We start from the raw sequence: 24,938 nt of genomic DNA on the forward strand, positions 1-24,938 counted from the left end.
ACAGCTCCCCCCTTACCCCAAGGGCTTGGGGGAGGCTTGGGAGTGGTGGGCGGGTGGCGCACCGAATGTCACCCCCTGAATGTCCGCTCCCACTGCCCCCCCTTCCTATGCCCCTGCCTGGAAGGTTGTTTTTGGCAGAGATTTCTCAAAAGCGTTTCTAAATGACGCAGCAGTGTTTCAAAACGTGCACTTGATCAGGAAACCTGCTTCCATTTTCTTTCTGGGGAAGTGGTGTTGAGCAAGGGCATGGCATGGCCCCGTTACAGCCATATTACGCCCTGAGTTGCAAGTTCCTGTGAGGTGTTGAAATGAGCTTTTTTGGGATTTTGTGGTTAATTGATTTTAGCTTTCGTATCGCTTCTGTAACCCCCCTCCCCCGCACAGCTCTTAGAACAGGGGCGGGCAACCTAAGGCCTGTGGGCCGGATGCGGCCCAATCGCCTTCTCAATTCGGCCCATGGATGGTCCAGGAATCAGCATGTTTTTACATGAGTAGAATGTGTCCTTTTATTTAAAATGCATCTCTGGGTTATTTGTTGGGAATAGGAATTTGTTCTTTTTTCTTCCTCACAATATAGTCTGGCCCACCACATGGTCTGAGGGATGGTGGACTGGCCCACGGCTGAAAAAGGTTGCTGACCCCTGTCTTAGAAACTACAGTATTAGGTTGTGTATAAATGGTTAAAATGAATGAATGAATGAATGAATGTGAAGAGCCTTCCTGGATCAGACCAGAAGCTGCAGCCAGCTGGATCCCAAAGGCAGAGCTGGAAGCTGAGTGGACAGAGACTATTGCAGCTGTGTCTGGGCAAGGCAGCAGAGAGGTGGCAAGAGACATAGTCCTGAACAGATTAATAATAATAATAATAATAATAATAATAATAATAATAATAATAATTTATTATTTATACCTCGCCCATCTGGCTGGGTTTCCCAAGCCACTCTGGGCGGCTTCCAACAGAAAAAATAAAATACAGTAATCTATTAAACATTAAAAGCCTCCCTAAAGAAGTCACAGCTCAGCTCAAGGACTCCAAGTGGGGCAGTGGGTGGGGCAGGTTTTCTGACCCATTTGGAGTTTACCCATGCTTCTGTTTATCAAATAAATCTGTACGTCACTCTGAGTATTTTATGGAAGAATGGATGCATTTTTTTGGACTATTTAAATGTTACGGTATGATGAACTCACAATCAGGATTTCAGCTATGAGAAACAGAAGTCATTAGATTATAATATTGTGGTTATGATAAGATAGAAAATAGGGCACAGCACAAAAAAACTCCATGGGAAAAGGGGTGGGAAGTTGACAAAAATAAGAGAAGAGATGAAATTTGTGCTATCTGTTGAAAATGCTGAAACTTAGTAAAATATAACTGATGAAAATAAATCTGTACATCAGGGATGGGGAACCTTTGGCCCTCCAATGTTGTTGGATGCAAGCTCCCATCACCTCTGAAGGGACCCTGAATCCAGCAACATCTGTAAGTTGTTGATCACACTCTTTTTTTCCCTGCATCCCCTATTTGGTAGGAGGTTTTAGAGCCCTATGGTGTTGAATTGCACACCTGCAAGCCCAGACAACGCAACATGCTCTGAAATTGTTGTGTGTGCACCATGACGACCTGGGACCTGGTAAACCAAGGACTGTAGGCAATGTTCTCTGTTCACTAGTGCAAGGAATCTTGTGCTAGCAGATGAGAGGGCAAGTTTTAATGTTGTGGCAGAGAAGGGGCACTAATGTAAACTTGTTGTGCAACAGATCATACAATCTATTGTGTGGCAAAGTTACCAGCGACCCGCTTGAGCGTTCTCTTGCACAATGATGCTCTGCTGGCACAAAATATTTTGCCAGTGGAACAAGCACACCATTTTACCCTAGTACCATATCGGATGCAACCACCTCAAGTGTTTTCTCAGCTTATCCTTCTCTCCCCTTCCCCAGTGCATACCCATCACTCTGCTTTGGGCCAAATTGTGTGCCCCATTTCTCACAGTTCTCAAAAAGAGTAGCCCCCCAAACTGCTTGCCTGAGAGAAGGCAGAGGACAGAGTCAAAATGACAGTGTTATCTCCAAGGGGGTCACAATAATGACAGGAAAAGATTAAGAAGCTTATAATCTTTGCCAAGTTCTGTTTGAGGGGGCAGTCGGTACATCCAGGAGGAAATGTCACTGCAGCACTTAGAGAAAATAGGATGAGACAGGAAATGAAAGGTCGAGGGAGGGAAAATCGATCTAAGGAGTCACCGCCATAAAGACAGCCTGAATCAGATTTATGATCCCCAACAGCTTGGGGAAGAGAACAACATATTAATTAACACAGAGACATGCATGTATACCACATGTGTGGAAGATTTTTTTTAATAAATTATTGAATGCCAGCAAATGAACCTTGTGCTCTACACAGGAAAAAATATATATTTCAGAATATACTAGAAGCGTTCTGCCCCTCCAGCAAAAGAAACAGAGCCTGAGGCAAGTGTGTGAGAGAAACTTGGGGCTTTCAAATTTTTTCAGCAGCACTTTGTGTGGCAGTTTCCTATTTACCTAATGTTGCATGGCTACGCGGGAAGAAATCTGCAAAATGCTTTTGGGTGTGGAAAGGCTATTGGGATGACCATCCTAAATAGAGAAAGGGCAGGTGCTGTATAGAACATAGCTGCCAAGTTATCCCTTTTTTAAAGGGAAATTCCATTATGCTGAATAGGCTTCCTCATGAGAAAAGGGAAAACTTGGCAGCTATGATAGAAGCACAAAGCATGTAAATTATTTCTCCGTATAAAGGCAGGATACAAGCACATCAAATAAATAATTAAGAGCCACAAAGCAAGAAAGTTAGTGAGATGTACTGGAAATACTTTTAAAAAATAGAGCTGTACAATGTAGGCTCCCCCCCCCCCCCCGCCGCAATAATCTTTTCAAACAAAATCTTTAGAACAACTTTACCCAACTTGCTGCGCTCTAGATGTTTTGGACTACAAGTCCCAACATCCTTGACCATTGGCCATGTATCCTGGCAGATGATGGAAGCTGCAGCTTAAAACATCTAGAGGGTACCAGGTTGGCGAAGGCTGCTTTAGAAGATGGTGTGCTGTTTTTTTTCCCCTACTGAGCAGTGGAACAGTCCATGACATCACAACAGTCCAGCCAATCACTTTGGGGAGGGAAGATGTACACAGACAAAAAGGCAGGTAGTTGACAGCTGATGATGTCTACCCCGTTCAGAGTAAGTTGGTTAACTATGTCCACTACCATTGCCTTCTTCTGGTTCCTCCTTCCATGTGTAAAAACAAACAAACAAGCCAAAAACACCAGAGTTACTAAAATGGAAGACCCTTTCCACTTCCGGCATATCTAATGCTTCTCTTGCCCAGTCAATTTACTTGGTGGACACTAAATCCAGTTTGCTTATTCTTGAAGTCCAGCTCGCTTTCACACCCAGCTCCTCTTGTCAGTCAAATAACGCCCTTCCATCATGATGGGATTGTTCTCCTATTGAGAAGCAAGGTGTTTTTTTTTCCTTTTCATTCCCGTCTGATTTCTGAATATTCCACAGACTCCTCCACTGGGGGTGGAGGTCCCTTGCTTTTGAATGCCACAGTTGTATAGTGAACCTCTTCTGGTTCCTCGGCGCTTGGACTGGGAGGTCTGGCGATCTGCCTGGGTTTCGGGGTCCTCTCTCCAGCTGCTTTAGGCTGGCCAACGTGGGGTGATCTTTGACCCTGAAAGGGAAGAGAGGTGTTGTGAAAAAGACCCCTCCTTGCAACATACCTTTAAAGCACTTAAAAAGCTTGTGCACCTGTTCTCTGTGTTGAAGCACCCCCTCCCAAAATATATAATACTTACCTCAGGAGGCCCAAGAGGTTGCAGAACAGCAAAGCTACATGGGATGCGTACCTGAGGTAAATAGTTGCTATAGATCAGGCTGAGGTTGTTTGCTCTCTGCTGCCCTCCATTGGCAGAATTTACATAATTAGCTGAGTTTACACAATTAGCCGAATCCACAGCCAATGGGGTGGCCACTTTCGGAGTTGCTTTCCTCTTCTTATAAAACCTAAGAGCGAAATGGTCAGAACATAGTAAGATTCTCATACACTCCTGTGATTAGAAAACCTGCATGCAGATCTTTCTCTCTCTTCCTCTACAGCGCTCATCAAAACTCATTATCTTGTTGTAGAACCTGCTGCTGAAGTCAACCAATATGATCAATTTTGGTTCATTCATTTCAGTGGGTCCACTGAGTAGAACTTAGTTGGACACAACCTGATGGATTTGGTTTCATTCTCAGTCATCTTCTGTCATCTGTCCCTGTCAGGGGGTACTCCCTACAGGGAGCCTCCCCCCGACATCCTGACCAGCACTTCGCCCAGTGACAGCACGAGCAGCGAGTCAGGAGGAGGGAATGAGGAATGGAGCAGAATGGAGGGAGGGCTCAGTGAGGCGTCCGAGCCCTGGCTACGCTCTGGGGAACAGAGCGGGCAGGAAGGGCTCAAAGACGCGTCAGAGCCTTCACACCGCTCTGGTCGAGGGACAGCGGATGAGAGGCTCAGCGAGACGCAGGGGCGGAGCAAGCAGGGGCAGGGAGAGGTCCGCCCCGAGCGACGCCCGGGGGGGGGGGTGACAGACACTTGGCCTCCCTGGCCCGCCCCTCGCCTCCGCCCACAAATGCGCAGTCCGTTCGGGGTGCCGCTGGCCTGCGGTAGCTCCACGGTGTTCCGCACGCGCTTGGCAGCCCTTACGGGATGCCGTTCTCACGCGGCACCCCTTAACGGGCCACCGTGCACGAGTGGCGCTTTGTGGAGCCGCTGCAAGCCAGCGGCACCCCGATTGGACTGCGCACGCACTGGATCTGGCGCTATGTAGCGATGCTGCGCCCCCGGGTGCATGGCAATTTGCCGCCCCGGGTGTCACGGCGCCTCGCTACGCCCCTGGCGAGACGTCGAAGCCCAGGCGCCACCCCAGCCAGCAAGAGAGGAGACCCCTCCTTCCGATGCCCAAATTGAGGCGTGGCCCACACGTAGGGCGAAGGGGCGGCGTTTTTGGGGTGCCCAGGCTTTTATGCTGGCCCCGATGCAGACGAAAGCCATTGCCGGATTCTGAAAGTGACTAGGTGGTCATGTTTTCTGCTATCTCTGCACTGTAAATAGTATGCACAATAAAACTCAAAGACAGCGTGGACTGGAGCGTCTTTACTCGAGAGTAGCCGCAACAATCCCCTGATAGTCCCCATGATAACTTTGCATCCCCCGTTCCTTCCCAAAGTCTAACGAACTGAGCTGTCCAGGCTTGATGTTTCCTGACTTCTCAGGTGGACTGTTTTTAGAACCAGGTGGAGGGAGGGAGATCAGAGAAGGATAAACTCACTTGATCAGGCCCAGGCAGAGCAGGAAGACAACTGCTGCCAGCAAAGCCCCACACAGCCCAGAAAGGAGCAGTGCTGAATGGCTTCCTGCACCTGCAATGATAAACCAATATCTCAAAGAAAAGTGGGATTGGAAATCAGGAATCCTGGTCCCCATCCTCCTTCCTTCATTTCCCAAAAGCAGATGATTATGATTATTTCATCATTTGCTGCTCATTTTATTTTTAAACGTCTCCAAGTGGTTTAACACAAACAGGTAAAATAAATGCAAAAATTAAGATGCTATTTTTAAGTGGCATCGTTTTTCAGTAAGGGTGAAATGGGTGGAGACACCATTCTGGCAATCCCGAACTACAGAAATAAATGAAGTTCAGTTGTCATTAAATGTACTTTAGAATCAGGGTGCATATCTACAACCACTTTGGGATTTTCTAATATCGGCAAGGCTGCAAAAGTCAGGATTTCTCAGTCTGGTGGAGCCTCACCTGTTTTCAAGGAACTAAGGAGGAATTGCATGGTGTAGGTTCCCAGAGAATTGTTCCCAAGACAGATGATGCTGAGGTCGCCATTCGGGCTACCTGTCCAAATTAGGGAGCTGGTGACCTCATTCTTCTGGACTGAGGAAGAGACTTTCAGGTTTGCCGTGCTGCTGTTCTCAGCTACAGTCATCCCGCCCACTTGCCAATGGATCCGAGGTAGAGGCTTGGAGTGCAGGGAACAGTTGCAGAGGATGTCATTGTCCTTACGCCAACAGGTAGTGTTTTTCTGGTTTTTTTTGCTGAGCTTGGGGGCATCTGCAGAGACCCAAGTAGCCAAGGTGAAGAATTCATTCCGATCTAACTACCAGTAATGACAGCACCAGCTGCAATACCACAATTCATCCACAAGAGGCACCCGGGAGCAGACATTGCTGCCACCCTAGTTCCCTACTCTGTTGCATAAGGTAAAATCCTGCTTCTGTTTGCGTTCAGAAGGCAGGGAGTTTCTTTCCCCCTTGTGTCCTGTTAGAAAATAAAAGCAGAATTTACAGGAATGGTTTACAAGAACTTAAGAGCTGTGTCTCATAGAATCTTAGTGTTGGAAGGGAAACCAAGGGTCATCTAGTCCAACCCCCTGCAAGAAAGAATCTCAACTAAAGCATCCATGACAGATGGCCACCCAACCTCCAAGGAAGGAGAGTCCACCACCTCTTGTGGGAGAAAACAATGTGGTCTGGGCATTTCCAGTCACGGGGCAGCAACAATAGCAAAAGAGGCACTGAATGGGTTTCTTCTGCCCATGCTGCTATTAGAGACCCCTTAATGAAAAAGGGAGTTGGCCTCCCTAAATAGACACACTACTCTAGGCAGCTATTTGGGTGGGATGTAAATCTTGCTTGGTGTTTTCACACTGAACCTCAGATGCAGCCCAGCAGAGGACAAGGGGTGTCCTGCAACATGGGAGATCAGCATCCATAACATTTCCCCTGCAGCAGGAAGTCCCAGTGGTTGACCCAAACCCTGACTCCCTCACTCACATTCTACAAGGAGGTGGAGGAATCCCTCAGCAGAGGCTATGGCGTTCTGAGCCTGGCACTTGTAGTCACCCTGATCCTCTACTTTCACATTGACCAGCTCCAACCAGTCATCTGGCAGCTTCTTCAAGGCCCTGCCTTCCTTGAACCAGCTCAGAGTGGCTGCAGGGTTGCTATCGGCTTTGCAGAGCAGCCGCAATAAGTTGCCTTCCTGAACCGTCAACTGGGAGCCACTGGCTACTTCCCTGGGGGAACCTGTAATCACAGGAAAGTGCCGTCATGTCTGTGAAACAGCAGCTGCCCCGCTGAAGCCAGCCTTATCCTCCAGAGGAGAAAGGATCAGTGTGCTGACTTTTGCACCCTAAAACTCTCTGGTACCTCGAGCTAGTGCTGGGTCCCTCCTGTGTGCATGGGTGACATTGAACGTCATTGTCCTGGGGCGATCTGGAACAGACATATCAATGTTGAATCAACAAGAGAAGAAGAGCCTTTACATTGGTGAATGAGAGGCCCGTTGCTGTGCAAGAAAGGGCCTCCTGGTGGCATTGGACCAGCTTGCTGGAGGGGAGGGAGACCACCAATGGCAAGTAGATCCAGAAGCAATGAGAGGTGGAGCCAGAGACAGGTAGAGCCAACTAAATCCAGTTATATCGCTGCTGAGCTCTAGAAGGGTAAAATGGAGACCAAGGAGGAGAAAGCTGTCAGCCTGGGCCACCCCTTAGGCTGGTTGTAAGTAAGAAGGCAGCCAGTAGGGGCTGTCTAAGGGTGGACTGAGGTTGGTGGGTCAGTGCCCCGTTCTCCCCAATGGATCAGCCTGTACTGTCCACTGGAAGGTTGGGTCAGTAATGACTGTCCAGGAAAGTCCTCTTCCCCTGCCCACTGTACACAGAGCAGACAGAGCAAGATCTGCCAATCTAGGCTGCGTCTTTTACCTCCTGCTTGGATCTAGATCTGCCCTCCATTGTCTATAATCTCAGTGCATTTGGGGTGCTAATCTGTCACAGAGTAGACTCATTGACATGAATGAACATGACTAAAAAGTCCATTGATTTCAGTGGATCTACTCAGAGAAAAATTAGCCAGCGACATTCTGCGTGTCAAATGTTTACTTTATTCTGTTCCTGTTACTGTTGTCGTTGCTAATCAGATTACTGCATTTTTTTTGCAAAAGGAAACAGAGGGAAATAGAGAAAGAAAAAGGGCATACAGTAAATCCTTTTCTAAGCTACACACACACACACACACACACACTGGGTTTTTTCTGTGGGGACGCAGGGTGACACATACCCCTAAACATTTTTGTGAATCTAAGTTTGGCAGTATTTCAATATGAGTAGGAGAAAGCGAGTACCCCTAAACATATTTTTAGGGGGGGGAGCACTGTATACACACACAAACACACCATGATGACAGAAAATTGCTCATAAAAAAGACAACAGAGATTCTCAGTATGCCAAATGAATATCAGAGTACTGTACTGGGTTGTGCAACACCCCAACAGCTAAACAGAAGGCCCACAGCACCACCTATGAGACATAGAACCTAAAATGGGGAAGAGAACTTACTTTGCAAAATGACTTAGGACCCCACAAACAGCATCCTTATGGGAGCCTTTTCATTGGATAAGCAAAGGAACTATCTGAAGAAGTGTGCATGCACACGAAAGCTCATACCAAAATATAAACTTAGTTGGTCTTTAAGGTGCTACTGAAGGAATTTTTTTATTTTGCTTCGACTCAGACCAACACGGCTACCTACCTGTAACAAAGGAACTATGTTCTGCATCTCCAGGTAGCAAATAGTGAGACCATTGCCACCTGGAGATAGTCCTTCATGAGATGCTCATTGGACAAAAAGGTCTTGAAGCAACAGAAGATGGGCAGGTCGGAAAGAGACATACAGCCATTCTCTTCCATTATCCACGCAGACCTTTTCTTCCAAAACATCAGAGCCACGTCCTACACATCCTGCTTTATCGGCTGGACAGATATGTGAACAAAAACTTCTAAGTTTGGTCTTTGTATTTAATATTAGAGAGCTGTCATTCCGATAAGAGGTTGCATAAATATGCCCTCTCCTGGTGAATGAGGATACTCCCACAGATTTAAGACAAGGGTTATGTTCAGTGACTTGAATTTGTGGTTTTGCCCCTGGGGCTGCATTTATGCATCCTGAAACTAACTTCTTAGAAAACTTCTGCAAATATGTAAGCTCATCATGGGGTTCTTGAACTTGTGATGAAGCTGTCAAAAGCTGCATCACACACTACTAGGCTGACACACTGTGCAATGCAGCCACAGCCATGTACATTTGCAGAGGTCCCCTTAGTGGATCTCAGCATGACTGTGAAATAAAATTATTATCAAGTGATGGAAAAACTAAGTAGGGAAGTTTGCTGGTATTAGTTGCAGGTAAAGTCATTTGGCATACAATAAAATTTCCCAGGTTAATGCCCCCAAGGAACTTCCCGCTCCCCATCTTCTCTTACATTGCACAATCACTGAAAGATTCTTCCTGATAGAGCCATGTGGATTCTCTGCCTGACATTGATACATCCCAGCATCCTCTGATGTAATGTTGGACAGTTGAAGACTTTCTTTACTGCCCTGCATATGGTTGTTTAGGGTCTTGTTGTTCTTCATCCATGTCACGGAGGGAATAGGTTTGCCCTGAGCTTCACAAAGCAGGCTGACAGTGGCACCTTCTCGAACCACCAGCTTTTCTTTCTGTGTGGAAAAATCTGTAAGAGAAATGCAATTAGATCACAATAATAGGACCTGGGATGCCTGATGCTAATGAATCCTCACTCAATGCTCAGATGTTCTTGTGTATTTTGAAGAAGGATGGTTGACACCAGATCTGCAGAAGTGGGGATTCAAATCTTTGCAATGATTATTAATTATAATTGGTTCAAGACAGCTTTGGGCCATAGTTTTGCAAAAAGAGAAATAATCCCTTCATTTCTCTGCAAGTTCAACTGGTAAGAGAAAAAATAATAATACCCCCAGTTTTGCCTTCCATAGGGAAAACTTGGGCCCATTTCTTTTCCTTCTCATTCCACTTAATGCAAACATGGGATTCTTACAAAGTGCAAAAAACCAGTTACACAAACATTAAAATATAAACACCCACAATTTAAATATGCAATAGAACAGTCCCATTCAATAAAAAACCCACGGCAATTAAAAGAGGAGACTCAGGTCTTGCCTGAAGGATGCTACTGTGGGGAGTGAATTTTGGTTCGGGTGCAAGGATATGTGCATAGCATGGCATGGCTGCTGGAAAGATCCAGTGAGCCCAGCTCCTCCCTGCTACCGTCCAGTTTGTCTTCAACTCCCCCCCCAAACCACCATCCTGGACTCTGCCCCAACTCCCAGCCATCTCTAAAACCCTTCCTCCTGCAGAATCCCCACTCTCTAAAACCCTTCCTCCTGCAGAATCCCCACTCTGAGATTCCTAAGCAGTTATTGGTTGTCCAGCAGAGCAGAGCTCAGTGAGGATGGGGATGTGCAAAAACACTTAAGAGTTTTGTATCTTACCAGGCCTTGTGATTCTGATGTCCTGAGGTGGGTCTGAAACATAAGAAAACAGTGAGGGGAGCATGAAAGGGCTAAATTAGCTTGCATGGGGTAGAAAGAACTGTTGGCCATTCAGGGGAAGGGGAAGCAGTACTGCGCTGTGGAAGCTACTCACAGATCACTTCAAGAGAGATTGTATTCTCAACTGTTTTCCCAACTTCAGGATATCTGACACGGCAAGTGAGGGTTCTGCCTTGAGTCTGCAGAGTGGGTGTGAAGGTGAAGCCAGAAGCAAAGGTCCAGCTCCCATTATTGTGCTGATGGTTCTGTGCACTTGTTGTTCCTTGCAAAGGAGTACTCCATGAGATTTTAGGCTGGCTCCATAATTCTTTCCATGGGCAAGTCCCTGGCGCCTGGCAGATGAGGGTGACGCTCTTCCCCAAAACCACCTCCGATGAGTTCAGGATCTTTGGCTTCTCTGCCAGCACTGAGAAAACAGAAGTCCCCAGGATGGGATCAGAAGAAAATTCACAGACTAAATTAAGTAGGGAGCAGGATACAGGAGTCCTGAATTATGGATGGTCACCAACACTACTTTACCCCCTACTTTGTAACAAATCCTGCCCTTCTTTTGTTTGACCTTTAACAATAATTTTATGTATCTCTCTTGTTAGCCTAATTTCCCATGCAATGTCCTGCTTTCTCTACCAATGTTGGTCAATGTTTCTGCTCATTGTGGACTCAGCTTGGAGAGGGAGAAATCTCAATGGCTGCCACTATGCTGCTGAACATGATGTGTGATGATGCTTCAGGATCCTGAAATTGGAGGACAAAGCCAGATGTGATTTGGGAGACACAAGAAGAAAAGAGGGGGGAAATGACAACTTGAATGTAGCAGCCACAGGGGGGATCTGTCTTTCATCAAAAGAGGAGCACAAAGTAAGGAGGGGTCACTTAACCTTTGAACTATTTTTTTCTGAAGCAAAACCCAAACTGCTCACTTGCATACAGGGGAATAAGAAGCAGGTCTGTATATCTTTTGCTGCAGGGTGAGGAGCTTGGGGAGGGCAATTTCTAGGGACTCAGCTATACAGTTGCAAATAAAACGTTTCAAGTATGTTGCAAAGTGATATATAGAAATTTGGCACTAGATGGCGATGGTGAGCCATGGCAAATTCCATACATTTTTCAAAACGTTTTTTTCAAAAAAGCATTTCCTGAGAATTTTTTTTAATATGTGTGTAGATTCCACCTAGGAAACATGGAAACAAATTCAGAACTGCCCTGGCCACACTCCCCACCCCCTCCACGCACACACCTTCTTCCAGGAATGGGTTGTTGAACTGCAATAATGTGTCTAGAGGAGACTCTTGAGAGTCCCATGGACTGCTAGAAGATCAAACCTATCCATTCTTAAGGAAATCAGCCCTGAGTACTCCCTGGAAGGACAGATCGTGAAGCTGAGGCTCCAATACTTTGGCCACCTCATGAGAAGAGAAGAATCCTTTGAAAAGACCCTGATGTTGGGAAAGATTGAGGGCACTAGGAGAAGGGGACGACAGAGGACAAGATGGTTGGACAGTGTTCTCGAAGCTACGAACATGAGTTTGACCAAACTGCGGGAGGCAGTGCAAGACAGGAGTGCCTGGCGTGCTATGGTCCATGGGGTCACGAAGAGTCGGACACGACTAAACGACTAAACAACAACAATGTGTCTAGCTTGCTTGGATGGAAAGAGGTGGATGACCATGTAGAAACAGCTGACATTTACCTGAATGCCATATAGCCGACACAAGCCTGGCTTCCATATCACCTTAACCCTAGCTGAACTATTGATTGAAGGTGAATGCACAATGTGTTGGTGCAAGGGACCCAAATCACAGGTGTTTTGCTCCTGTCATGTTGCCAGGAGCTAAGCCATGGTTTGGCAGAATGTTAATCTAAACCAGTGGTTCCCAATTAGCTAATTACCAAGGACCCCCTATTTTTCAAAAGCCAAGCCATGGACCCCCTACTTTTGGACATTTTGATAACTCTATGGTAGTGACCTCTGCAAAGCAATTTTTGAACAAAATGTGGTGTAGCCTCTAATAAGGTATACTAAAAAAAAAACAAAGTAGGGCTGAGCGATATCTGGTTTTGAACATTGTGATATATCAGCAGCTAAATGTTCCGATATCACAATGTTCCGATATATCACAATGTTCCGATATATCACAATTTCTGAATTTGGAGATTGGGCGTGGGGATGAGGGAAGGAGCAGCCGCAGAGATTGGATGGCTGGGGGGAGGAGAGGAAGCGGAATCACCTCCACTGCATGGTTTCAGTGGGAGGGGGCAGGGAATGCATAAAGCCATTGTCATTGGGGCAACCAGTGAATATGCACATCCACTGCGGCTGCTGCTGCTGCTGCTTTCCTACTGACAGAGAAAAGCTGCTCCGAGTCAGTGCCACAATTCCTTGAAGTCATGACAGCCAGCTGCCCTGTTCTCCATCAGTGAGAGGAGAAGGCAGCACCTCGCAATCAGCTGCCCTGGTCTCCCTTGGCGTGAGGGAAGGCGGCTCAGATCAGCAGTGTTATCGGCTGAGATCATCATGCGATTTAGGTGGTGCCTTGAAATCGTCTGCCCTGCTCTTCCTCGTGTGAGGAGTGATATATTGCTGTGTATTACTGGGTCAAAATCGTTATTGTAGTGTGATTTAAAAAATGATTTTGGCCAATTTATTGAAAAATTGCACAGTGAAACAGACCATAGAATTTGTGATATTACCATGCAAAAATGACAAAAAATTAGTTGGGGAAAAGGCAAGGGATGGGGCTGCGGAGCCCCTGTGTGTAATCCATGGACCCCTAATTGGGAACCATTCTAAACTCAGATTCATGATTTGTTTCTCTCCCAAAGAAACCATGAGCTGTAACATAGGCTTGCTTTTTAGCTCATTGCTCATGGTTTTTTGGGGGGCTCAGACATTAAGCTGAGGCTTAATCTCCTGTAAAGTCACCTGCCCCACACCAGCAAGGGGAAGGTTCTCCACCTCCATGCTGACCTCCATGCTTAGCTCTGTGCAGAACAGCAGCAGGAGAAACAGGGGAGGAGCATAGTGCCCCTAATTTTAGCCCTATGCCTCAACCCACTGTGCACTCACTTTAAAACCAATCAGCTATGGGGAAGTGACCTGAGTTTGGGGCCTAGACAAAGATAAGAGGCACATCTGTTCTTCTGCCCACATTTGCTTGAGGCTCCATCCATGTGTGCTTCTGGTCCTGCCCACCTGGAAGGTTTCCTCTAACGGAAGAAATGTCCCCCACCCCAAGCACCCTCTGGTCCTAGAATTCAGGATGCAGTGGATTAGGACAGCATTCCAGATCTGCACTGAGGCTGATTTCAAAGGTGGCAAGAGAATACCTCTCTGCTTCTCCTGCCATTGAGAAAGCTGTGGAGAGATGCTGGGGGAAGGAGAAGAAGCAGGTGATGGGATGGCAGCTGGAAGTGAGGGAGAAAATGCCTCGTGTTTCCTGTTTCTCCAGACTGTCAGCATGGAATCCATGAGACAGTTCTTCCCTCTAGTGAGGTGTATGAAGTACCGTATTTCCCTGTGTATAACACAACCCCTATTTGGGGGGACTCCAAATAAAGAAAGGGGGGGGAGATTGCCCAGAATTGTTGAGCTTCTTGGGGGGAGAACTGCCCAGAGTTCACCTGTCTGGGTTAAAACCACTATTACACATTGCTGAAGCTACCAATCAACTACCAATCTCATCACCACCAGCAGCAGTCAATCGCCCAGCCAATTGTCGCAGCGACAGCCAATTGATGCCAGACCTGGCCGCAGCCACCAATCACCCGCCCAAACGCCACTTACTATTTCTGGCTCAAGGCAGGAACCAATCCCCCGTCCACCCAATGCATTATCCTTGTATAAGACAACCCAAAAAATTTAACATAATTTTATAATAACAAAACCTCGTCTTATACATGGAAAAGTGGGGTATTCAGACATTTGGAGATGCAAATGATCTAATTTTGGCATTACAATAATGGAGAGGAACAGGAAATGTGAAGCACTTGTACCTCCTGTCCCTTTCGCATCAGCAAAATGTCTAGAAGCTTAGGCATATTTGTAGGCAGAGCCTTTTCCCCCTTTACAGCATGAAAGAGCACAAAACAGGGAGTGAGGAAGCAAATAAAGAAGTAGGAAACCTCTTACCTGTCACAGAAACATCAGGTAAAATATAATAAAAACGATAGCTGAATTTTAAGATCTGTCCTTTCTCAATTCGAAAATAGTACTGCCCTGCATCCTGAAACTGAGCATCATTGATGCTAAAGGAGCAGTCACCTTCTGCTGGGTTTCCAGTCAACTGGAAACGATTCCCAGCAAATGAGGCAATGTGTTGAGCATTGTCACTACTGGCAACAACACTACCACTATTTTCATGCCCGGTGTTGCGAATAGTGGACCCAGCACCATCGTTCTTAATCCAGTAGGCGTATAATTTCCCGGGATACGGATCCTCAGAAGTGGTTGAGGACTGAGTGGGATAAGTGAAGTTGCAGGGAATGTGAACGCAGAGACCTCTCTGCACGGTGACAGCCTTTAGCGCTTTAAGGTCGTATCCTGGGTACTGACTCTGCAGACCTGCTAAAGGAAAGAAGGAAGGTGTTCACTGGTTTGTGGGCAGATGCTTAGAGAAGGCCAGTTTTGAAGCTGACCCTCTTGCCAGCGTACTGTACACCTCAGGGAGCATCCTGCACAGTCAACAGCATAAAAACATCAAGGGTTGTCTGGAGCAGCAGTGCCTGGGGATTATGGTGGGTCTCCAGTCCCAGGACTTCCCACCCACCCACCACAGCAGCAGGACCTCAGGGGGAAGCATTTCCTGGGCCTGGACAAGAAGGAGGAGAACATTCGGGTGTCCATCTAGTTTTACTCTGATGGGTGGTGGGTTTCTAGAGTCCCAGACAGGAACCTCTCCCAGCCCTTTGTGGAGATGCTGGGGGTTTAACTTGGGTATTTTTTGCAATTCATTCATTCATTCCCCACCTTTTTCCTGACAGGGACTCATGGTGACATACAGATAAAAATAAGAACAGCTAAAAACATTTAAAAAACAATAACTGAAAACAATTAAACATTAAAGCTATATACACACAAACACACACTTTAAAATATACAGATAATTTCAAGAAAAATAGCACGGCACCAGCCCTTTCATCACAAGCAGTCAGTTTCCAAACTTAGCCATGGCCTTTCCCTCTTAGGAAGCAACACTCAGAAAAACACATTTTCTCATTTCTGTACACCAAGGATGGCGAATATGTGACCCTTCAAAAGTTGAGGGACTCCGGCTCCCATCTTCCTTGAGGGTCGGCTTTGCTGGCTGGGGCCAATGGCATCTAGAGTCTAACAATATCTGAACAATATTCAACAAAGGCTGAAGGTTCCCCAGTGTCTTGTCAACCATATCTACCTTTGCAGAGAATGGGAAGGATCAACAGTGTCACCGTCGCCATGGATGAGGCTGGGTTCTTCACCCCCCAGGTGAGGCTCATGAGTTCTCTGGTCCTTCTGCCTCTTGGCATCTTTTTTGAACTGGAGCCTTTTTTCTGAGGCTGGAGCTCTGGGGCAAAGAAATAAGAGAAAAGGAGGGTGAGGCACTAAGTGAGCAGCACTGGCTGAAGCAGGGAAGGTGCTTGGAACTCATAGTTTTGGAAAGAATAAAAAATCTCCAAGCAGCATTAGCCACAAAGTCTCTCATTCCAATGCCACAATCTAGCATGTGCTCAGATGCCAGGCTCACAAGGGCCACCAGCCCCAGCCTCAGTTTCCCCATTTCTAACATTCCCAGCATGCTTGCACTCCTGTCACAGTGACATCTACACTGGTCATGTTCACAGAATGGAAAATGGCAGGATTCCCCAAGGACGTGCTCTGTGGGGAGCTGGCATCAGGCACCAGGCCCAGTGGCGGACCAGTTGGTTCTCTGATCCTGCCCTCTACTAGCATATGAGCTCAGGAAGCTTTTTCATAAGGGGGTGCGGGAGAGCTGAGGGAGTCTCCATACTGGTACACACAGAGACAGACACACACTGAGTGGAGCCAGTTACTTTGCACAGGCACCAGTGGAGTCAAACACATGAGGCAGCTCACACCCTGGTGAGAAGGCCGCAGTGGAATCCAAGCTGAAGAGCCAAGTGCATCTGCTTTTTTGTGATTTTTGGACAGCAATGAGTGAGGAAGAAGGAGAAGACTGAAAAGGAAGAAGGACCCAATTGCCCCCCTCCCGGGCGATCCAGGGCTACCCTGACCAGCTCTGGACCAATTCCAGATTGACCCAGCAAAGCTTGATTCCATTCAGGATCCAGGATCTATCCAGTCAGGATGCACAGTTTTTATGCCAACAAACATTTTAAACATACACATCTCTAGACATTTTCAAAGGGCTCATATTTAACTAATCTCTTCATCCAACGGCCAAATGACACGCAATGCAGGAGATCTCTGCTTCAAGACAGTCAATAGGAACCCCTGAAATAGATGGGGACCCCAGCATCATCAAGGAAAGGCAGCTGATTGGTTCCCTCTGTCTCCCTCCATGTTGTTTCCACAGATGAAATTCCTCATCTCTGGTAGCTATTTGTCATCCTTGTGGAGCAAATAGCAGCTTGCGGGGGGGGGGGATGAGCCCTCACTGATGTGGAAATGTGGAGAACTAAAGACAGGGGAAATGAGACGCTGAGAGAGAAACCAGGGGAGCTTGAAAGTGGAGATCTGTATCTAGAAACACAGCACAAATGCTAGTCTGGATGAGCTCTTTGTTGTGTGTTGTTGCACCTGCATAATAAATGCAAGAAACAGGAGAACGACCCATCCCAGAACCTTCCCACTCATGGCTGTGTTTTGTTCTGCAATAGTCGCCCTGGGTGAAAACAGTCTCTTTTGCTCCTTTCTCTGAGATTGGGAGAGAGAGAAAGAGAGAGAGAAAGAAAGAGGGGGGAAAGCCTTCTTCAAAACCAGGGCGAGCCCAAGACATTTTGATGCTTGAGGTGGAGCAGGAAATGGCATGCGTGCGCGCGCGCACACACACACACACACACACACACACACACACACACACACGTGCACAGTACCAAAGACAAGGCAAGTTATTTTGACACAACACCTTAAATCAGTTTTCCGCCTGAAGCAGCTCCCTCACCCTGCCCAATAGTAGGGTTGGCTCTGCTCACCAACCCTCAAGAGAACCTCCCAAACATCTGCTTACTGAACCACTTCTTCAGAACCATTACTGTACCGCTTTGGGTGGGGTTCAAAGTAAAGACAACTAAGACATTTTGGCCAGTGTGTGCACCATACCTTTAAAACACATCTTAAGCACATTTTCTGCCCCAAGGAATGGTAGCTTGCCTCTTACAGATCCAGAATTGAGAGCCGCTTCAAAAAATGACCATTCGCAGTATTTTGGGGGGACAGGGGGAATGTGTTTTAAATGTATGGTGGTACACAATACAATTCCCTGTCCAGACCCAGAATTTCTCCTGACCTGTCCGTTCCGACTTGCAGCGAGAGATGCACCTCCTGGTTGCCTCTGTCTTTCCGCCTGTGGTCCTGACCCTCAATGAGAATTCTGCTAAATTCAGAAGGGGAAATAATAGACAGGAACCAGAAAAGCAGAAGTCTCTGCAAAACGGCTTTTGCAAGCAGGATGAGGAGGTGGGGGGGGGGACGGCTTTCTCAGGCATTTCCCCCTTCTATCATATATGAAATCTCAAGATATCACAACTGAAGCTTGACATTAGCTTCACTCTGGGTGGATAAAATATATGGTGTATTGGTTAGGGTGTTGATTCAAATTCCATGCTCAGCCATGAAGTTTGCTGGTTGTTCTCAGGCCAGCCAGACTTTCTACCTAACCCACCTCGGAGGGTTGTTGGGAGGATAAAATAGGTCAGAGCAGAGAAACATGTTTGCCAGCCTTAAACTCTTTGCAGAGTGGGGATTGGAATATTAATGCAATAAGCTGGGGGTGGGTTTAAAGAAAAGGAAATGCAAAGCAGTAATCCTGGCCACTTTCACTAATGCTCTTCCCTTTAAAATTGGGGTATTGTCAAATCCTGGTTCTCCTGACCCTTTAAAAAGGTTTGCTCACACACACTGCAAAAGTGCCATGCTTGGGAGACTCCAGCCACTAGCCATCTCAGTTGGCTCAGAGGCATCTAGCCATTAAAAAAAACCCGAGCACATGCAAATTGCCACATGCAAATATGTGCCATGGGCTTGTGCCCCAGGCAGCAAGTAGCTGGAAGCAGGGAGTGGGAATAAATGGACAGCTCTCCCCAATAACACCAGAACTCAGGAACATCCAATGAAGCCGAATGCTGGAAGATTCAGGGCAGATAAAAGAATGCTGTGCATAACTATGGAACTCACTCCCACAGGACAGACAGCTTTAAAAGAGAATTAGACAAATTCATGGAGAGGGCTGTCAAAGGCTACTAGCCATGATGGGGATATTCAGTTGCCACTGTCAAAGGCAGATTCCCAGTTCCTGAGAATCACAGCTTAAATGGGTATCTAAGTGCCTTACCTTTACCAGTAGAATTAAATCTACAATGGATTAGTCCACTGCAACCACCTCCAGAATTTAGAGCACCAGAACTCTACGGTATGCTAATTGGGGTTGGGGGGCAGGAGCCCAAGAGGCAGTGCCTCCGTGCGCTCCCCCCCCATCTCCTCTGCCTGGGTTGCGTGGTGGCAGCTTCAAGCGAGATCTTGCCAAAAGCTGGCACCCCGCTTCTGGCACCATTTCTGCACCAGCAGCAGAGGCGGTGAGGGGCCCAAGGGGAGATGCCACCTCTGCCCAAGGCAGCTACCTCTCCCCACCTTATGGGTGGGCTGGCCCAGGAGGAGAAGAGATGTAACTGGGAGTGGAAGGGAAAGAGGTGGCAGGATAGTCCAAATCCCATTTCAAAGCAGACAAGAAAAACCATTCTGACCCACTTGCCTTGGTTGTGGAAAAGAAACAGCACAGAAGGATTCTGGCATGCTACACTTACGATTCTTGGGAATCATAGCTCTGTGCAGAGAATTGCATGGCTGTGGTGCAGGTGCTTATCTCCACACACCCAGCCTAGGGAAATGCAGTCACCTGGTTTCTTGGAGGAAGCCAGGGCTGTTAAAACAATTTTAAAGTGATAGCATAGATGTGCCCCCAGACACGAGTTAAAGGCGAAGATGAAAGTGGAGAATTCAGTTTTGAGGCAATGGGGCAACGTGTCTGCATGCAGATTGGAGTTTCCTTGGTGAAAGGATGGTGTAACCATTGAGGAAGGCTTGTGACTGGATGGGAAACTGCAAGACAAGACAGGCATGCAAATCCTGTCTCAAATCTGGTTTCAAAATGCAGCTCTTGCTGCTTCAAAGTGCCTCTGACAAAGCTTATAACAAAGGCCACCAGGCCTGGCTCAGCAAGCCCACGAGAGAGAGCCCTGCGTCCAAATACCAGAGGTGGTCTAATTGGATCTACCTGCGGTCCCCTGCTTGAGACAAAAGGGTGGGCATCTGTGGGGAAAGCAGTGAGGTGACCCTTGAGATTTCTACACAGGGATAAAGAGAAGCCACATGACTCATCCAATTTTGACCAACTGTCCGGTCATGTGCCGTGATCCACCAATGGGTCAGCATGTGCCCTACTTTACAGAGGACAGCCCACTCTTTGAAGGGGGGGGTCTGGTCCAAGTCTGACTTAAAGGTAATGCATAAGGAGCTGAGAGAGGGGCTGAGATTTAAGAAGGGCATGTATAAGAAATGGAAGGAAGGGGGAATAGCGAAGGAAGAATATACTCAAGCAGCCAACAGCTGCAGGGAAGCCAGACGGGAAAAAGTCCAGAATGAGCCCAGGCTTGCAAGAGAGGTAAAAAAGTAGTATTAAAAGGTTTATCTGGCTATGTTTGAAGAAAGAGGAAGAACAAGCAAGTAGTAGCTCCTTGGTGTGCAGAAGACAGAGAAATGCTGCTGGGCAACAAAGGAAACTGCTCAACACCTACTTTGCATCTGTCTTCCAGACCCTCCAAGTGTCCCTATTTTCTAGGGACATCCCTAATTTAGAGAAGTCATCCTGGTTTCTGATTTGATCCCGGAATGTCCCACTTTTCCTTAGGATGTCCCTATTTTCATTGGAGAAATGTTGGAGGGTATGGAGTTATCTACCCCCAGAGCTGTTTTTGAAGGCAATCCTGTATAAGGAAGTTTTTTTAACGTTTAACATTTTATTATGTTTTTATATGTGTTGGAAGCTGCCCAGAGTGGCCGGGGCAACCTAGTAAAATGTGTGGGGTATAAATAGTAAAAATATCATTATGCAATGGGATGTCCCTATTTTCATCGGAGAAATGTTGGAGGGTATGGTCTTCACCCAAAGGAAAGCAGCACCCAACCTGGCAATAACAGAATAAACAATGTAGGGAAGGAGCTGCAGCCCAAGATAGGGGAGGGAGAGTGGTAAGTGAACACAGAGCTATTTTAAAAGAATTCAAATCTCCAGGGCCTGATGAGCTGCACCCAAGGGACCTGAAGGAGCTTGCGGGTGTATTCTCAGAGCCTCTGTCTATAATCTTTGAGAATTCTTAGAGAACAAGTGAGGTCCCTGCAGACTGGAGGCAGACAGACATTGTCCTCATCATCAAAAAAGGGGGGAAAGAAGACAGGTAACTACCAACCAGCCAGCTTGATGTCAATACCTGAAAAGGTCCAAGAACAGATAATTGAATGGTTGGTCTGTGAGCACTGAGAAAAATATGTTGTGATTACTAAGACCCAGCGTGCGTTTCTCAAAATCAAGTAATGCCAACTTAATCTTATTTCTTTCTCTCTTTTTTTGATAGTTGCAAGGCTGGTGGACCAGGGGAATGCTGTGGATGTAGTGTATCTTGATTTCGGTGAGGCTTTTGACAAAGTCCCCCATGATATCCTCGCAGAGAAGATGCTGGATGAGGTTACTGTTAGGTAGATTTATAGCTGGTGAACTGTCCAAACCCAAAGTGTGCTCACTAATGGAAAAAGTGAACTATTTGAGCAGTCATGTTGGCTCCCCTCTTAGGCCCAGGATGACAACTGTCTGCCGCCAGCTTCACACAATGGGGGCAGCCTAATTGCCAAGCCCATGCCTGCTAATTCTTCATTTCAATCCATGTGATGTCCAGGAGTGGGGACCAGTCAGATGTTTGCAGGGTGTTACCTTCTACACATGACTCAGCATATTCCTTACCATCACTTCTGACTTGGATGGATTAGGCATTCCCCCACCCAACCCTGCTGGCCCATCTTACAACCTGACCTTCACTGAATGGTCCCAGAACAGTGTTTTTCTTCTGGGAAAAACAGTACCGGTACTCACCATGAAGTGCCACTTTTTTAACCAGTGGGGGGTTTTTCTAGGGAAAAAAAAGGTGTCAGTACTGAGTACCTCCAGAGAAAAAGCACTGCCAGAGCAGAATTCAAAAGTGCCACAATGAAAACAGGCATGAGGCATATTGGCATCATGAAGCAAAACCACGAAACTAACCAATAAAGACAGTATCAAAACAGCAACAAGAACAGCAATGCAGCAGGCGAGAAGATGCCCACACAACCAATGGTCTGGGTGAAGGTGACATATCTGCTTCTTCAGATCTGTGGGGCTGAATTTTGGATGGGTTGAAAAAGATGGGGGTGGGTGGGCCATGACATCCCTAACTCTGAATGCAAGCGAGAGGAGGCCCTGTTCCTCCCTTCACCTGCCCAAATCCTCTTCCAGTCGAGGTAGGAATTTGGGGTGGCACCATTTCACCTTGCAGTCTGCTCTGCCAATTGTTACCCAACTATAAAAATATATATAATAAAACATCCAAGGTTAAGAACTTCCCCATGCAGGGCTGTCTTCTAAAAGTTGCAGTTATTTACAGTATCTCATTGACATCTGACAGGAGGGCATTCCACAGGGCAGGCAGTGGTTAGAGTGCTGGATTTTTAGGAACCCGGGGTTCAAGTCCCCATTCAGCCACAAATCTCACTGGGGGACCGTGCTCTAAGCGCTGCCTCTTAACCACGTCTACCTCGCAGGGTTGTTGAGGGGATGAAAGGGGGAGGGGGGAACCGTGTATGCCGTCTTGAGCTCCTTGGGGGGGAAAGGTGGGCTGTAGATGAAACAAACAAACCACTTACCTGAACAACTTGTTACTTGAACATTCCAGGGGCATCTGCTTGGAAGGGGAAAGTCCATGTGACTAGAGAGAGTGAGAGACTCCTGTAGGCTTATCTCTTTTGCTTGGTTCAGTTCCTGTTTTATTTGCAAATTGAGCACAGGGGAAAGTTCCTTACAGAGAGAGGTGTTTTGTTTTATCTTCCGTTTTAAAAACTGTGCCAGTTCCACTGAAAGCAAGGAGCGTGACCATGAAACCCACCTGCCCGTTGCAAACCTGCCCGTTGCAACCTGCCCGTTGCAAACCTCAGAAGTCCGGCTGGCAGGACCCCAGCGCCATGAACTTACTTCGTCCTCAGCCCCCAGCTCAGCAGGTCCTGCTGGTAGGAGCCCCCAGGCACGATAACAATCAATTCCCAGGCATCCCCAAACTCGACCCTCCAGATGTTTTGGGACTACAACTCCCATAAGCCCTAGCTAACAGGACCAGTGGACAGGGATGATAGGAATTGTAGTCCCAAAACATCTGGAGGGCCGAGTTTGGGGGTGCCTGATTTAGACACTAGCACCCCTTACATGCCCATTTATTGTTTTCCCATTTGCTTCCTGTTCTTTGCCATGCTTTTTCTAACTGTTTTCTTCAGGTGCTTTTTGTTGTATTGCAGAAGGCAATTAATAAGAAATAAATAATCATATTTCACTATCCCAAGCCAGGTGTGGGGAACCTCAAGCCCAGGGGCCAAATGAGGCCATCTATGCCTCCCTGGTTCACTCCTGGAACTCTCCCCAAACCAAGCCCCTCCTTAGCCACACCCCCTTTGCCCAGGCCACACCCCTCTCCCTCCTTGATTTGCACCCTCCTTGAGTCTGTTTTCCTGGCTGGAATGCACAATAATGCCTCTTGCTTGCTGGCATGGAGGTCAGTGGGGGGTGGGGGTGGAAACCAGCCTAGTTTACCACCCACTTTAGCTCTGGCCCTACTCAGCACTGGCATGTGGCCCTTGGAAGGCTACCCAAAAGGTAAGGTGGCCCTTGAGCTGGAAAAGTTTCCTCCACTCCTGACTTAAAGAAAAACATTGTGCTTATAAAGCTGCAAGGAAACCAGACTCAGAAGTGGTTTCCCCACTTCTTGCGTATTCTGGAAACAAACAACATTCTGCTTTTTGTAAAAATTAGGGTTGCCATATTTCAAACGGGGGTATTTTTGGCCAAAGTTGTTGAGCTTTTTCTAGTTCTGCTCCAGAGCTATTTTTATGAAGCATCGGCAAAAGCAGCATGGGCTGCCATACATCCATATTTTCCCAGACATTTTACAGATTCCCGCCCAGACAACTACTAGAGACAACTGGATTCCTGGATGTATGCCAACCCTAGTAAAAATACTGTTAGATATTCAGGTGCAAGAGAAAGTTAAGGCCAACTGCTGAATTCTCAGTTCCTCAAACAGATGTTCCTCTGGGAACTGTCTTGTTTATGGTGTGAAAAACTTCGATGTGAGGGATTTCAGCAACTTCTGCTGGTTATTCAAATTAGATTTTCTCTTCCCCTTTGTGGGGAAGGTGGTGACAGTGACAGTAATCCTTTCTGCAATGGGAAGATTGAGGGAGAAAGCCTCGTTGAGCAAGAGCTGCTTTGATCAACAGAGATAAAGAGCTTGGAAATCAATGGCTGAGGGGGGTGGCATTTTTAGTGTAGATTTGCATCCAGAATGCAGATTTGATAGTCAGTTGTCCACAGCCTCCTAAATTTTACAGAAGAAAATAGTATTGTCGGTTTGAGGGATCCACCTGTATGATCCCCATGGGTCCCTTCCAAAGTTAAAATCTTTAAGAGGAAACCTGCTATACCACTCATATTAGTCTTTTCGTAATATAATGGTGTGAGCTGGCCAGTTAAGTACAACCATTTACATATCCAAACAGGTTGCCCTGTTGCCGTAGAGACAAACAGGTGGGCCTTTTCCCACCTCACCTGACTGGATGCTACAGCATCCTAGGAGAGAGAACAGTAGACCAATTGTCAGAGGCTGTTGTTGTGACTACTCTAGAGTAACGACGCTCCACATTCTTGTCTTTAGACAGTTTTATTTAGTGCAGTCTATTTACAGTGAAATGGGGGTGCAGAAACATGTCTGCTTAGTCCGAGCCAGAATCCGGGAATGGCGCGCCCCTCGTCTTCTTCCAGCATAAGAGTCTTGGGACGCCAAACCTTCTTCCCCACCTTCTCCTGCGTAATTCCGGAACTGGAGGAAAAAGGGGCCTGTGCTCCATGTTTTCCTTCTCCCCCTTTCCCCCCTCTCTTTCTTCCTCCCTCATGTGGAGCAGGGGCTCTTCTGTGTTGCCGGAGCCCTGCATCCCTCTTCCTCC

The 24,938-nt window shown here is 47.0% G+C and overlaps 1 protein-coding gene across 6 annotated transcripts; it reads right to left on the bottom strand.

Moving 5' to 3' along the window:
* Nucleotides 1-881: 881 nt before the first annotated feature.
* LOC118086499 (sialic acid-binding Ig-like lectin 16) lies at nt 882-22,707 on the bottom strand. Of its 6 annotated transcripts, none has more exons than XM_035118148.3 (13): nt 22,596-22,707; nt 17,938-18,021; nt 15,865-16,014; nt 14,601-15,035; nt 10,566-10,877; nt 10,412-10,444; nt 9,361-9,612; nt 7,251-7,316; nt 6,876-7,127; nt 5,845-6,153; nt 5,362-5,452; nt 3,895-4,051; nt 882-3,719 (listed from the first exon to the last, which is right to left on the bottom strand). In XM_035118148.3, the coding sequence occupies exons 1-13, from the start codon at nt 22,651-22,653 to the stop codon at nt 3,522-3,524; spliced, it is 2,397 nt and encodes a 798-aa protein (XP_034974039.2). In that variant the 5' UTR covers nt 22,654-22,707; the 3' UTR covers nt 882-3,521. The 6 variants fall into 6 exon arrangements, with proteins under 6 accessions (XP_034974039.2, XP_088528707.1, XP_034974041.2 ...); XM_088672581.1 differs by having other exon boundaries at nt 14,733-15,035; nt 17,938-18,024; nt 22,596-22,657; XM_035118150.3 differs by having other exon boundaries at nt 14,601-15,032; nt 17,938-18,024; nt 22,596-22,654.
* Nucleotides 22,708-24,938: the final 2,231 nt, after the last annotated feature.

Source organism: Zootoca vivipara, chromosome 6 (genome assembly GCF_965207765.1).
Source record: "Zootoca vivipara chromosome 6, rZooViv2.hap1.1, whole genome shotgun sequence".
NCBI classification, from domain to species: domain Eukaryota; kingdom Metazoa; phylum Chordata; class Lepidosauria; order Squamata; family Lacertidae; genus Zootoca; species Zootoca vivipara.